The sequence below is a fragment of the Hydra viridissima genome, unplaced genomic scaffold (assembly GCF_058129835.1).
Source record: "Hydra viridissima isolate aposymbiotic clone 2 unplaced genomic scaffold, HvirCarnegie_v1 scaffold_6, whole genome shotgun sequence".
In the NCBI taxonomy this organism is placed as follows: domain Eukaryota; kingdom Metazoa; phylum Cnidaria; class Hydrozoa; order Anthoathecata; family Hydridae; genus Hydra; species Hydra viridissima.
Genome location: NW_028324305.1, coordinates 11,826,822 through 11,840,080, shown reverse-complemented (window position 1 = coordinate 11,840,080; position 13,259 = coordinate 11,826,822). Strand labels below are relative to the sequence as shown.

Sequence of the window (13,259 nt, the reverse complement as noted above, 5' to 3'; positions counted from 1 at the left end):
AGAAAGCTAGGCGTGCCACCACCAAGCACCAAAGAGTTGCTCCACAAACAGAAAGACTGTAAGTATTCAATTAGCTTTGTTTCTCTGGAGAGAGAGAATATTAGAAAATTAGTGATTGAAAAAGCTGTTAAACAAAAAGAAGAACTTAATGAATGTCTCAAGGGACGCTTTGTGTTTCTTAACAGAGTGAACTATTTTGCAATCAATATTTAATTCTTTTTTGAAAAAAATGAAGCAGTTACCAAGAGATTGGCAGTAAAAGACGCCAAAAACCAGCGAATTTCTCCAGGTCTCAGTAGAAAAGATTCTTAAAGAATATGAACTTAAAGAAGAACAAGTTCTTTCATGTTTGAAATATTGTCCAACTGACAATATTTCAAACATGATTTTGACAAATTCATAATGTTATTAGCGACTGCATAAGAGTTTATTGCATAACCAGAGTTCAGAACAGTTGTTTATTCAGAAATTGTTTTCTTATAAATATTGTTTAAAGCACTAAGTGGTTGGATTATTTGTATCATAGTGACGAAATAGCCGATGTTAACATTTTACTACAGTTATTTGTTGTTACGAACAAATAACTGTAGTAAAACAAACAACTATTTGTTGTTAGAAATTGGTTACTTATGAAGGAGTCGGAGTCGGGAGTCGGAGTCGGAGTCGGAGTCGGAGTCGGTCCATGATAAAATCAAGGAGTCGGAGTCGGAGTCGGAGTCGGAACAGCAGCTTACCGACTCCACAGCCCTGCTTTGAAATAATGTAAATTTGTATCATAGCCGTTCTCCATTATAACTTCCGATTATGCTTGTAACTGTCTTTTCATTAATTGTTCGTAGGCTGTCAGGGTTAACTAACTAACATTTTGGGATAACACCCTAGGGTTATCTAACTTAACTAGGGTTAACTTTGGGTTAACACTTTAGGGTTAACTAACTAACAGTGTGTACAGTGTCTCAAAAAATTATCCGACCAAACATTTTTTTAAATATTTTTCCTAAAAAAAGTGCTGTATTTTCATAAATTTAGACTTTTTTGGTAAACTCAAGATTAATGAAAATAAAAGAACATATTTTTAAATAGGTTTTATTTATTTTAATGTAAAATATGAATCACAAGGTTTTCAGTCTAAAAATAAAGGAACTTAGGTCGTTTTTTTATTGTCAAAAAAATATTCGACCAAACACATTGTTTGTTTCATAACAAGTTATTATATAACAAAACAATTATTTTAATACTTTGTTGGGCCTCCCTTTGCTTGGATTACAGCTTCTAGACGTCTAGGCATTGGTTCAACTAAAGATTTTGTTTCTTCTGGTTGAATCTTTTCCCAGGCTTCTTCAATTGCCACTTTGAGGGTATCTTTTTTGGAAAATGACCGATCTCCAATTTTTCGGTCTAAAATTTCCCACAAATGTTCAATGGGATTAAGGTCCGGTGATTGTGCGGGCCATTCCAAGACCTCAACATTATTTTCAGCAAACCACTCCTTGGTTTTAGTGGCACTACCCAGTCGGCAAACAGCGTTGAAATAACGTTGAATTAACGTTGAAATCTAACGTTGAATTTACGTTTATGCAACGTTTAGAATGAAAGTTTTTTTCAACGTTGATTTATCAACGTTAAATCAACGTTAGGTTCAAACGTTAAATCAACGTTCAACCGACGCAAAATACGTTATAAGAACGTTGAATTTACGTTGAAACAACGTTTAGAATGACAGTTTTTTTCAACGTTGATTTATCAACGTTAAATCAACGTTAGATCCAAACGTTAAATCAATCTTCAATTGACTCAATTAATTGTGTCTATTGGACTATCAATCTAACTAAACTTAACTAAAACAAGTCTAACTGTAGACTCATAGTCTACAGTTAGACTATTTTTAGTTAAGATTAGTTAGATATATATTAGTAAAGAAAAAGATAACATTTGTTTGATATATATATTTAAATATTACATATATTTACATATATTTAAATAAAATCTACACAAATTTCTTTTCTTTACTGCCAACTTTTCGAAATGGAGCGCATTTTAGGAAGACAGACAATATTCGATTAATCAAAGTTTCTGTCGCTCCATCGTATTTAATAGTAGAAGCTGTAAAAAAAAGAAAATATAAAGTAAAAATCAAAAAAGGAAGAATTGAAATAATATAATGAATGGAAAAGTTTCACATAACTTATAAAGATATACCTTTAACAACGCTATATAAATTAGTGTTCTTAAAACATATTTTTCCACCTTTGCCTTTCATATTCATGGAGGCCATAAAATTGTTTGAAAATATTCTAAATTTTTAAAAGATAATTTAACTGTGAAATGATTATAAATAAATAATAATTTTTCAAATATTTAAATTGAATTCATTATGAAATAACTTTTTTCTAAAATTATTAAACAAATATTTTTTGTAAAAAGTAATTATGAATGAGATAAGAGCTATCAGTTAATTACCTCAGCATAATTTTGTGTATTCTATCTTTTGGAGATATTCCACCAATTAATTGTAGCTGATTTACCTACAAAAAACATAAAGTAAATCTAACATTATGGTTTGGGTGAAATATGATATCAAAACATTGAATTATTTCAGATCTCCAAGACAAATTTTAATAAAGTGATCCAGGATTTTTCTAGGATAAATTCCGAATTCTAAGAATTTTCCAGGACAATTTTTTACTTATAAAATTCCAGAATTTTTTAATGTTTCAAGGACCGTTGTCCACCTTAATAATGTTTTTTTAACTAAAGGGTAATGTTCAATAACTAAATAATTATTTAATAAAATACTTATTATAACTCACCTATGATGAGCGGACTTTTTCATCATCTAATGCTTTATCCACTTCAGTGAAGTCCACTTCTGATGAAATAACCCTTATTTGGCTTACAAATTCACTATTAGAAGCAGGCTCAGTCACTCTGTTTTGATTTCGCATCTCATTTCTTATATCGGTAAGTAGATACAACACTCTCTTTTGAAACTCTACAAATTTTATTAAATTTTACAAAAGAATTTTAGTATTTAAATAGTAAGGAAATTCCTCAGTTTTTAAAACTTTTAAATCTTATATAAATTTTATATTTCTACAAAAAAAAATAAATTTAAATAAAAATTTACTTTAAAATATAAAATATCATACTGCATTCAGACATTGGAAACTTATCAACGTTATCTAATTTCTGTAGTTTATTTCCATTTTTCTTAACTTCATTGTGTGCTAAATTGTTTTTAAGTAAATTCTTTATACAAATTGAACTTAAAACACATAGATTAAAAAAGCTCTTTGTCAACACTTTGTATCACTATCAGTTGAATATTACACTTTATATTATAATTGTATCATTTTTTTTTTAAATAACACAATCTTATTTTAAATAATTTAAATAAATTTCATGAGACAATAACCTATATCTTGAGAAAACAAAGAAGAACTGATATCTTCTTGGGAAAACTTTTGGCAAGGTGAGTTTAGGTTCTTTCCATACACATCAACTTTTGGCTCTAAAATTATAAATTGAAAGTAAAATTAAGTTATGCAAACCATTAAAATATATATTTCATAAATACAATGATATAATAACATGTCATTGTATTTATGAAATCATATATACAATGTATATATGATTTCTTAATAAACTTAATATATGTATGTATGTATGTATGTATGTATGTATGTATGTATGTATGTATGTATGTATGTATGTATGTATGTATGTATGTATGTATGTATGTATGTATGTATGTTTTATAGTATAAATTATGATAACTCAGGTATTTTTATTTTCAGGTATAAAAACTTGAAATTTACTTGGAAAATAATCAGGAAATTCTCTTTGTTTATATTTTCTTTTTCGAAGAAAATCAACATCCTCATTGTCACTTTTTTCTTCTGTGGTTGTGAACTTAAAATTTTCACAATCCTGTTTGCTTTTTGTGGAAATAAAAAAGTTATAATAGCTCTTCTTTTTAGCCCATTATTTAAAAAATAATAACTTTAAGAAATAAATGTAATACCTGAAGAGAATTTAACTTTTGTTAATGGAAACGTTTTTGATTCCGTGTCATACTAAAAGATTATTTCACTTACTTTTTGGCCTTTACTTATTTTACTTTAAACACCAACTAACGCATAGTTATTTTAAAACGTTGAAATAAGTTTGAGTTTTTTTGTCAACGTTGTAATAACGTTTACTGAACAACGTTTAAATAGTAACGTTATTTTAACGTTGCGATTTGGTTAACCAACGTTGAAACGACGCACAGTGACTCAGAACGATCAAAAAACGGTAAAAATTAAATAAAATTTGACATAAATCGTAAATCAATAATGTTATATATCAAAATAATAATTTTTGGGTCAAAGATTTCAAATTTATTAATAAATTTTTTTTTTATGCGTAGCTTCGACGCGTATAACGCGCGCTTATGCGCGTATACGCGCGTTTAAGGTGACTATACGCGTACAAAAATTTTTTTTTTCAAGTTTTAGAATCTTCAAGACAAACACATTATCTTGATATATTACTCTACTTGATATTTTTATAAAAATGGTTTTTAAAGGAGGTTGATACATAGAGAAAAAAAAACTGAATTTATTACATTCATTTTATTATTTACATTACAATTAATTTAATAACTTCATCTGGTAACGGTTTTCCTCGATAGCTCTTATGTTTTCTAAAAGATATGCTTGATACTTTTGGATCTGATCTTACTAGAAGGTAGTGCATCTGATTCATCATTGTATTTAACCTTGAAATTTTTGCCGTGTGCTTAAGTCTAGAATTTCTTATCTGTTTATTTAAACTCTCCAGTGCATCTTCCGAATATACCCCGACTGGTAAAGGTAATTTATGTGATATGGAAGAACTATGAAGCAGCATTTTATGTACAGTGGGAGGCATAACATACCAGTTGTACAAACTCACTATACGTTTAGCTGTTTCAGTGCAGTATAAATCTAATTCATTGATATTAATAGAATATCCACAAGATATGGTTATGAGAATATTATGCAATCTTTCAATTATATCACAATCAACTTTAGTAATTTCAGAAAAAGCTTTACTATTTTTAAATGCTCTTCTGGCAGTATTGCCGTCATTGGTATTTCCAGACCCAGTTTTAGGCATGTCAACATATAAGCTTAACCGTTCCCTGAAGAGTTCCTGAATCTGTTTTTTTTTTTAAGTCTACAGATAATTTTTCCTCAATTGTTTTTGGCTTATACTTTTTAATTTCAATTTTATAACTCAAATGAAGAATAAATTCCAAGCATTTTATCCAGCAATGCAAAGCTGAAATTCCAAGCCCCAAGGCTGACTCATTCTCAGTTTTTGCTTTTAATAAATCAATATTGTTCATTTCGTTGGGTTTAGCATTGCAAACATTGCAGGATTGAGTGGATTTTGTCTCTGTAAGTGCATTAACTACTTTATTATCAAACATTGTAAGATCAACTCTATAGCTGATATTAAAGGTCACCTTTCTTCCTGCAATATCAAAAACTTTGCAAAACGTCTTTAAGGTATTTATTTGATTTTTTAGATCTGATTCTTCTTCTCTGGATAAAATTGGACTCTCTTTTTTATATTGTAGATGAAGAGGTCTACAAAAGTGACAACTTGAAGGATTTGCATTTTTCCAAATTTCGCCATCTTTTACTTTGAGCAATAAAGGCACAGAAGCTGTACTAAAAAGATTTTCTTCACTCTTAAGTTCTATACTTGTGATGCTTGTTTCAAAGTATTTCTGTTTATAAACACTTTGGCTTGATGCTCCATCAAAACCAATCTTTCCATATAAAACTCCAAATATTTCGTTACCTTGACCACAATTAGGCATATCAATCATTTCAGTTATTCTACTCACAGTGTGATCTAACATGCTTTGAAGAGTACACTTTGCAGAAATTTCAGAAAAATGTATATTCTCAGGATAACATTTCAATTTTTCCACCAAAATATCGTGCAAGGTAGGATAAATATGTACATTGTGAACAAGAGCTGAGTTTCTGATCATTTGATATTGTTTATCGCTGAGATCAGTGTTCATTTTTAATGCAAGAGCTTCCTCTACACTCATAATGATGGGAAAGGTTTTATCCAAAGTTTTATCAACTTTTTCTATCTCTAAAAGATTTGAGATAATGTTTTTTAAAAAAGAAGTTTTTTTTTTTTCTCCAGCAGCATTTGCACTTTTTGCAGAAGCTAAAAATAGAGCTTCATGATGTTCAGTGGCTAGTTCTTTTATTTTTTTTCTTTTGCTTTGCTCTCCAAGAACATTCCATTGCTTATGGGGCCTTCCAGAACCAAAATGACAATTTTTATTGTTCATAAGGTTTCTTTGAAGCCAACGATTTTCTTTTTGTATAAATGTATCATAATTTCGTCCACATTGTGTTAGTTTTCTCTTCACCTTTGAAATAAATATAACTAAAGCAACCTTTACTTTATTTAAGTTTTCTTTGCGAATTTCTTCAGTATTTTTTATTTCATTAAGTAAATCCTTCCATAATCTTAATTTATCCACTCCTAGTTCACGTATCTTTGGGATAAGATCTAATCTTTTCATTGTTATTGTTTTTAAGAACCATCAATATAATAAAACTAATAAATCAGAAACATTTTAAATTACATTATATATTTTTTTACTTTACACTGTTTAAAATTTTATTTTGTAATGGCTTTAACAATTGTCACATTGTTACATCCTGTAATAACACTATTTTACTAAGTTAACTTTATATTACAGGAAATACTAAAGTTGTTCAGTCAAGCTTTTTCAAACATGTTGTACCTATCAAATAATAAATACTTTTAAAGATGGCGGAAAACGAGGTTTTTAAGTGTTTATCAACATTTTTATTTCTTTAATAACTTCCAATACCGCAGGAGACCGCAGTAATCCCTTTATAATTTAAAAGTAGAAATGTTAATTAACTAGAAAAAATGTATATATTTTTGGAACTCGGTGGAACATTTTTTTAGCTGATATATAAACAGAAAAAATACAATTACTTGCAACCTTTTTTTTAGAAAAGTCTTTAAATTTTAACAAAAAAATTAGACTTTTTTTTACTTTTGAGTAAAGTTGAAATATATAGAGCCAAAAGATTATCTTTAAAATAAATATGCACTTTTATTTAAATTAAAAATACTCTATTTTAGTTAAATAAAAATCTCACATTTTTCAGATTTCTTTGAAAATAATATCAAATTTTTTTACTTCTTTTAACTATAAAATACAAAATAAAAGTTTTATGAAACAATTATTTATACTTTTGAAATAAAAAATTATTGCAATTTAATATTATTTAAAAAAGGGCACTTAACTTATAGAAAAGTTGTGAGGGGTTTATTACCATTTTTTTGCTGTTTTGAGTCACTGTGCGACGCTTCAACCAAATATCAACGTTGAAACAGCGTAAAGATGCCGGCTGGGTATGCTTGGGATCGTTATCTTGCTGAAATGTAAAATCAGATCCTAGCCGAAGTTTTCGAGCAGATGACTTCAAATTTTGCCTTAATATGTTTCTGTATTGCACCTGATCCATTAAAGTATCAATAAATTGGAGTTTTCCGACACCCTTCCAAGCCATTGAACCCCATACCATCACGTTACCGCCGCCATACTTGACAGTTCCTCTCACGCAGCTTAATTTGTAGGCTTCTCCGGCTTTTCTCCAAACTTTTTGGGCTCCATCAGATGACTTTAAGTTGAATTTCGATTCGTCGCTCCACAGGATCTTTTTCCAGAAACTTAACGGCATGTTTTTGAACTTCTTAGCAAACTCCAATATTCTTTTCATGTGTTTCTTACTCAAATATGGTTTGTTTTAAGCACAAGTCGTCCTTGAAATCCCTGGTCTCGGATACGATTTCTGATTGTCTGATGGGATAATTTGATTCCATAATTCTCTTCAGCTTGCTCAGCCAGTTTTCGAGCAGAAATTAAGCGATTTTTCTTGACTTGTATAATTAAGTTTCTATCAAAACTCTTAGAAGTCTTTTTTTTGCGACCCTGTCCTTCTTTTGTGGCTGTTGTTCCGATCAAGTTATACTTCTTCATTATGTCGGATACTGTATTATGAGGAATTCCAGTCTCTTGCTGCACCTGACGATAGGTTTTACCCTGATTGACTAGATTAACGGCTAAATTTCTCTGAGAAACAGTCCAGTGACGTTTACCTCCCACCATTTTACTTAAAAAAACATGAAACCTTTTTTTTATACATATTCCCAATAGACCAATTTCAAGTGACGTATAAGCAAAATGTAAACAATAAGCGCGCGGATACTGGCAGGCAAAACAAAATTAAAATAGCGGTTAAACTATAGTTAACATTTACTTTTACTCGATAAACATAACTATTTAAAATATTAAAATCAATTATCAATAAATAAAAAATGAATATTTCAAACCCAATTGAAGTAAATCCAGAAAACTTTAATGAAAGTGTTTGGAAGAAAGACATTACAAAGTTGCCTGACATTACTTGGAGAGACGTTTTAATTTTTCTCATAGACACTCCTAGTGAGTTTACAAAAGAAAATACCAAAGCATATAAATCATTGGAGGCATATAAAACATATTTTTTGTGTGGCCATGTGCAAGATTGTTGGTATGCTCCCAGCATCAACGAAGATTATTGTTTTATAAAAACTAAGGTTATATTTTATTTTTTTATTTATTACTTTAGAGACAACAAGTACAAGGTTTATAGTTGAAATAAACATAATCAGTTAATAATTCTTTATTTAGGTTCTTCCAAGCCAGCGAGTCAGCATAAAAAGTTCCATGTATGATGTATGGGTTTGTCTTCACAAAGATGGGTGGGTTAAAAAAAGCAGCTGCACTTGTCCAGTGGGACTAGGTTCAGCTTGCTCACATATTGCAGCTCTACTTTTTAAACTTGAGGCTGCTGTGCACCACCGTTTAAATAGAGAAGATGCGTCAACAAGTCAGCTTTGTTCATGGAATGCCTCAAAGCGCAGTGTTAATGCAGCACCATTAAGTGCTATGATTTTTAGCAAAAATAAAAAAAGGGGACAGTTACCCTCATTTAATGATCTTGCATTAAAAAAAAAAACGAAAAGTATAAGAGCATCAACTATGTTTAAATTAAATGGGAATTATTCATATATTGACCCATCATTTTGCATATCAGTCAGCGACTTTAACAGTTTACGCCAATCCAATCCTAAATCTGTTATATTTACCAGCTTAGATAGTAATAGCCATCATAAATCAAGTGATACTGAGTCAGGTTCTGAAGATGAGATAAGTTGTTTACCAGAACCTATAACTAGCTTGTTTGATCCTAGTTGCAAAGATCTATCTCAGTTTGAGCTTTTAAAACACTCTAAACAACTTTATGATGACTTTAGTCAAACTTATTTTGAAAAACAATACGATCAACTTGCCAAAGTAACATATCAACAAAATCTATCATCAGCTTGGCAGGTTCACCGGGCAGGAAGAATTACAGCTTCAATATGTTTTAATGTATTTCACACAAATAAATTTGTTCTCAGTGAATCTCTTATCCAAGAAATCATGCAATATAAAAAAGATTTTTATAGCAAATTTACACAATACGGTAAGAAAATGGAAAATTGTGCCAAAAATACATTTTATGAGGTCCAGTTAAAGAAGCACAGCAATTTTTCGTTTATTAACTCTGGTTTTTATGTTATGGCTGATATGCCTTTTTTGGGAGCTTCTCCTGATGGAATATTTACCTGTTCTTGTCATGGAAAGGGTGTTTTAGAGATTAAATGCCCATATAATTATAAAAATGGTTTTATTAACTGGCAAAGTGATGAAAAATTTCCCCTTAATAGTAATGGTCTAAAATCAAATCACCCTTACTTTTTCCAGATGCAATTACAAATGTTCGTTTGCAAAGTTAACTTTGGTGAGTTTTTTTTGTGGTCCCCAGTTGAGCAAAACAAGTATTTACAGTGTACTGTACAGCGTGATAATGATTTTCTTAAAATAGTTGTTAATGTTTTGGCTAAATATTTCTTCAATGCTATTTTACCAGAAATTGTCAGCAGAAAAAGAGACGAAGGCTTTCAACATAGAAAACAGTATTGTTGTTGCATGAAACCTGAATTTGGTCTCATGATTTCATGCAGTAATGCAAGTTGTTCCAAAAAATGGTTTCATTACTCATGTGTATATGTTACAAGGAAACCAAGAGGTTCCTGGTTCTGTCCTCAATGCAGGAGTTAATTACTATATTTTTTTATTAAAAGTACCATTTAGTAATAACTAATATTTATGTTATGATAATGTATTTATATTATATTTTTATTAGATATAGTAATATAACACAATAGAAGAATGTAATATTTAAATAAAATAAGCTATTTATACAAACAGTATGCACCTTTTGATTCTTAATTACCCACTGCAAAATGCCTAAGGCTTGTAACATATTTGCAAGGTAAACAGCTCTACAACATTATTTGCTGTATGAATCATTAGTTGGGCTCTGTGATGTTAACACAACCCAAAGGTTCCTTAGGCTTTTATATAGATAAAATAAAACTACCCTTAGCTGTATATAAATACAGTTTATGTAAATATTCTTACGCAAAATGTAAATAGATTTATCAATAACATTGATAAAGACAGAAAGATGTGGTTTATTAGGTTGTTTTTTTATTTAATTTAGATTTCATACAATTCTGCAAAATATCATTGTATCACTTTATAATGCCTTTGTTTAAATTCACAAGGGCCGATATTACAACCATTATATCATCTAACAGATCAATTTGTCTGATCGGCACAGTGGTTTGTAAAATTCTAAATTGTTTGACTCTGCCAATAATGCGCTCAACATGTATTCTGACATTTGACAGTTGCCTTGAAGTTTCAACTTCTTGCGGACTAAATTGTGGTTTTCCTTTTAAAAATGCTGGAATGTAAAGGTTTGCTCCTTTCTCTGCAAGCTCATCTTTAATGAGGAATCCCCTATCTGCTAAAATGCAATCTCCAAAATTTATATATTTGAAAAAGCCAGATTGATTTGTTAGCTCCTTGTCCGAAACTCGACCTCCCCAACCACCAGACAAAAAAGTAATTGCACCTGTTGGACTGATCCCGATTAAGTATTTTACTGTATTGTGGTGTTTATAATTTGACCATGATTGAGCACGAGTTGTTAGATTTGATGGTCTTTCAATAAAAATCTCATAGCAGTCAATTATGCATACACAGTTTCTAAACTTCTTCATAAAACACTCTGGCAGGTTACTTCTTATTACACATTTACTAGGCCATTTTATTAAGGGTTGTAAGCAAATGGCTAGTACTGGTAACCAATTTCTCAAAATTCTGGATATTACACTTTCACAGACACTAAAACGAAATGCAATATCTTTATTCAACAACCCAAGTCGCAACTTTATAAGTATAACTAACAAATGGTTTTCTTTTGATAAACGAGATGAACAAAGCTTTATATCATTTGTCCTTGTTAATAAAGAAAGAATCCATACAAATGTTGGCATATTTGGTAGCCCTGTAAAAAAATTTAAATGAGCATTGTTTTTTTTTATTTTTTCAATGCTGAAAATCAAATCCCTTTTTTTAAGTTCTTCATTTTCTTGTCTTAAAATATAAACTTCCATGTTCCTATCACGTAATTCCATGACTAATTTTTGATTTTCCTCTTTTAATAACTCTTCCATGCTCAAATCACATTGGATACCAACACTTTTAAACAACACAGATTCTTCTGTGCTATTTCCAGAAAACTCCTCGTTTTCAGAAAACATAGATTCTTCAATAGCAATATTTTTTGTATAGCATTCTTCAGTTTTAACATATGCTGATTTTTCATTTAAAATATTATCTCCTGAAAATGATTTTTGTTTCTTTTCTCTTGATTGGTATCTTTGATATCGCTGCAATCGTTTATGACCTAAACTATTGGGTTTGTACATAAAAACTGAAGGTACATAATCTGGATGATTGGGTTCATCAGATCGTTTACCTATAAATAATATAAAATGAACATTATTATGTTACAATGATATAGCTTTGAGAGAACACATGATTACAAAAAGCTGTATAATGCAAACTAAAGTTGAGCTAGTGATCACTATAAATACTGTTGACTGTATACCTCAAACATTTTTAATAATACTATTTGTGTTAATTTTACCATTGCACTCACACTTAGATATAAATATAAAAAATTGTTGAATAAAAATGAACAAATCGGAGCTAAAAATGACCTGAAACAAAGTGTTTGCTGCATACACGAGCATTTTTTATCATCTTATCAGGCCAGTTTTCTCTATGAAGAGCATTCAGCCAAAGTTGTCGTCTGTTAAATTCTTTTGTGGAATGACCATTTGGAATGCGGTAAAAACTTAAAAACTTTGTAAAACTTCTTCTACTTGTACATCCTACTACACAGCAACTATCAGGCATTTTTTTAAAATAACTTACAAACGTATCTAGAGCTGTAATTTTAGGTCAAAAAATAATAAAATGCAAGTTTCCTAAATGTTTATTGCAGAATGTTTATATTTTTTGCCTGCCAGTTTAGTGCGCATGTCCACGGGATTGAATATTTTGTAAACATTTGAAATTGGTCTATAGAATTAAAATGACAGACGAAGTAAGTATCGCTATTCATTGTTTTTAGTATAATTTAGAGCGTAAACATTTTTTTTTGGGAAAAACTTGTTTGGTCGGATAATTTTTTGAGACACTGTATATGTGAAAATAAACTAAATTATTAATGTGTAATAGCAATAAAAAGCTGCCTTTTAATATGTGTTCAAAGAAAGTGAAAAAAGTTTCCGCAAAATTTTAATATCTTGAGCCAAAAAGGTGGTCAAACTTACGAAAAATAGGATCTTTTCATGAAAATTGTTTGTTTTATTCATAGTTTTTTTTTTAATTATTGCTAAATAGGATGTCCTCTTATATACTATTTGAAAGAACTGCTAAAAATAAAGAATGACATAAAGGTCATCAAAATATGTTAATATTTGATGAAAATATGAATATTTCAACTAGTGACATCTAATTTAATTTTTTTATTCCTTCAGCTATTTGAGCACTTAATATTTCATTTTATTCAGCTTTATTTCATCAGTATAATAAATTTCGATAAATGTTTAAAATTAAACGTCTTAAGCTCATCAAAGAGGGCTAAATTTCCTAAAAATGTTATTTTTACCTGATAATTGTTTAACGAAGTCATTAAATTTCAAACGAA

At 29.7% G+C, this 13,259-nt stretch overlaps 4 protein-coding genes across 9 annotated transcripts; 1 reads left to right on the top strand and 3 right to left on the bottom strand.

Annotated features, from left to right (window-relative positions):
- Positions 1-1,954: 1,954 nt before the first annotated feature.
- On the bottom strand, positions 1,955-8,261 carry LOC149887054 (uncharacterized). Of its 6 annotated transcripts, none has more exons than XM_090091637.1 (7): positions 3,819-8,261; positions 3,416-3,511; positions 3,150-3,227; positions 2,811-2,992; positions 2,461-2,525; positions 2,200-2,294; positions 1,955-2,103 (listed from the first exon to the last, which is right to left on the bottom strand). In XM_090091637.1, exon 1 carries the CDS (start codon positions 6,581-6,583, stop codon positions 5,144-5,146), a length of 1,440 nt encoding a protein of 479 aa, XP_089947763.1. In that variant the 5' UTR covers positions 6,584-8,261; the 3' UTR covers positions 1,955-2,103; positions 2,200-2,294; positions 2,461-2,525; positions 2,811-2,992; positions 3,150-3,227; positions 3,416-3,511; positions 3,819-5,143. The 6 variants fall into 6 exon arrangements, with proteins under 6 accessions (XP_089947763.1, XP_089947765.1, XP_089947766.1 ...); XM_090091639.1 differs by having other exon boundaries at positions 3,150-3,511; positions 3,819-3,937; positions 4,025-8,261; XM_090091640.1 differs by having other exon boundaries at positions 3,150-3,511; positions 3,819-3,937; positions 4,098-8,261.
- On the bottom strand, positions 7,832-8,209 carry LOC149887055 (uncharacterized). The gene has a single exon (XM_090091467.1). It carries the CDS (start codon positions 8,207-8,209, stop codon positions 7,832-7,834), a length of 378 nt encoding a protein of 125 aa, XP_089947593.1.
- A 15-nt stretch (positions 8,262-8,276) lies between the features above and the next one.
- On the top strand, positions 8,277-10,261 carry LOC149887053 (uncharacterized). Its single transcript, XM_090091629.1, has 2 exons — positions 8,277-8,679; positions 8,774-10,261. The coding sequence occupies exons 1-2, from the start codon at positions 8,419-8,421 to the stop codon at positions 10,247-10,249; spliced, it is 1,737 nt and encodes a 578-aa protein (XP_089947755.1). The 5' UTR covers positions 8,277-8,418; the 3' UTR covers positions 10,250-10,261.
- A 398-nt stretch (positions 10,262-10,659) lies between these two features.
- On the bottom strand, positions 10,660-12,600 carry LOC149887052 (uncharacterized). Its single transcript, XM_090091633.1, has 2 exons — positions 12,265-12,600; positions 10,660-12,020 (listed from the first exon to the last, which is right to left on the bottom strand). Exons 1-2 carry the CDS (start codon positions 12,461-12,463, stop codon positions 10,726-10,728), a joined length of 1,494 nt encoding a protein of 497 aa, XP_089947759.1. The 5' UTR covers positions 12,464-12,600; the 3' UTR covers positions 10,660-10,725.
- Between the last annotated feature and the right edge of the window lie 659 nt (positions 12,601-13,259).

Excerpts from the sequence above, each read along its gene's own strand:
- LOC149887054 (XM_090091636.1), bottom strand. The coding sequence starts at position 6,583 with ATGAAAAGATTAGATCTTATCCCAAAGATACGTGAACTAGGAGTGGAT.
- LOC149887052 (XM_090091633.1), bottom strand. The coding sequence starts at position 12,463 with ATGCCTGATAGTTGCTGTGTAGTAGGATGTACAAGTAGAAGAAGTTTT. Across the intron at positions 12,021-12,264 it reads CAGCAAACACTTTGTTTCAG|GTAAACGATCTGATGAACCC; the intron begins GTCATTTTTAGC and ends TATTATTTATAG.
- LOC149887053 (XM_090091629.1), top strand. The coding sequence starts at position 8,419 with ATGAATATTTCAAACCCAATTGAAGTAAATCCAGAAAACTTTAATGAA. Across the intron at positions 8,680-8,773 it reads ATTGTTTTATAAAAACTAAG|GTTCTTCCAAGCCAGCGAGT; the intron begins GTTATATTTTAT and ends TTCTTTATTTAG.
- LOC149887055 (XM_090091467.1), bottom strand. The coding sequence starts at position 8,209 with ATGGTGGGAGGTAAACGTCACTGGACTGTTTCTCAGAGAAATTTAGCC.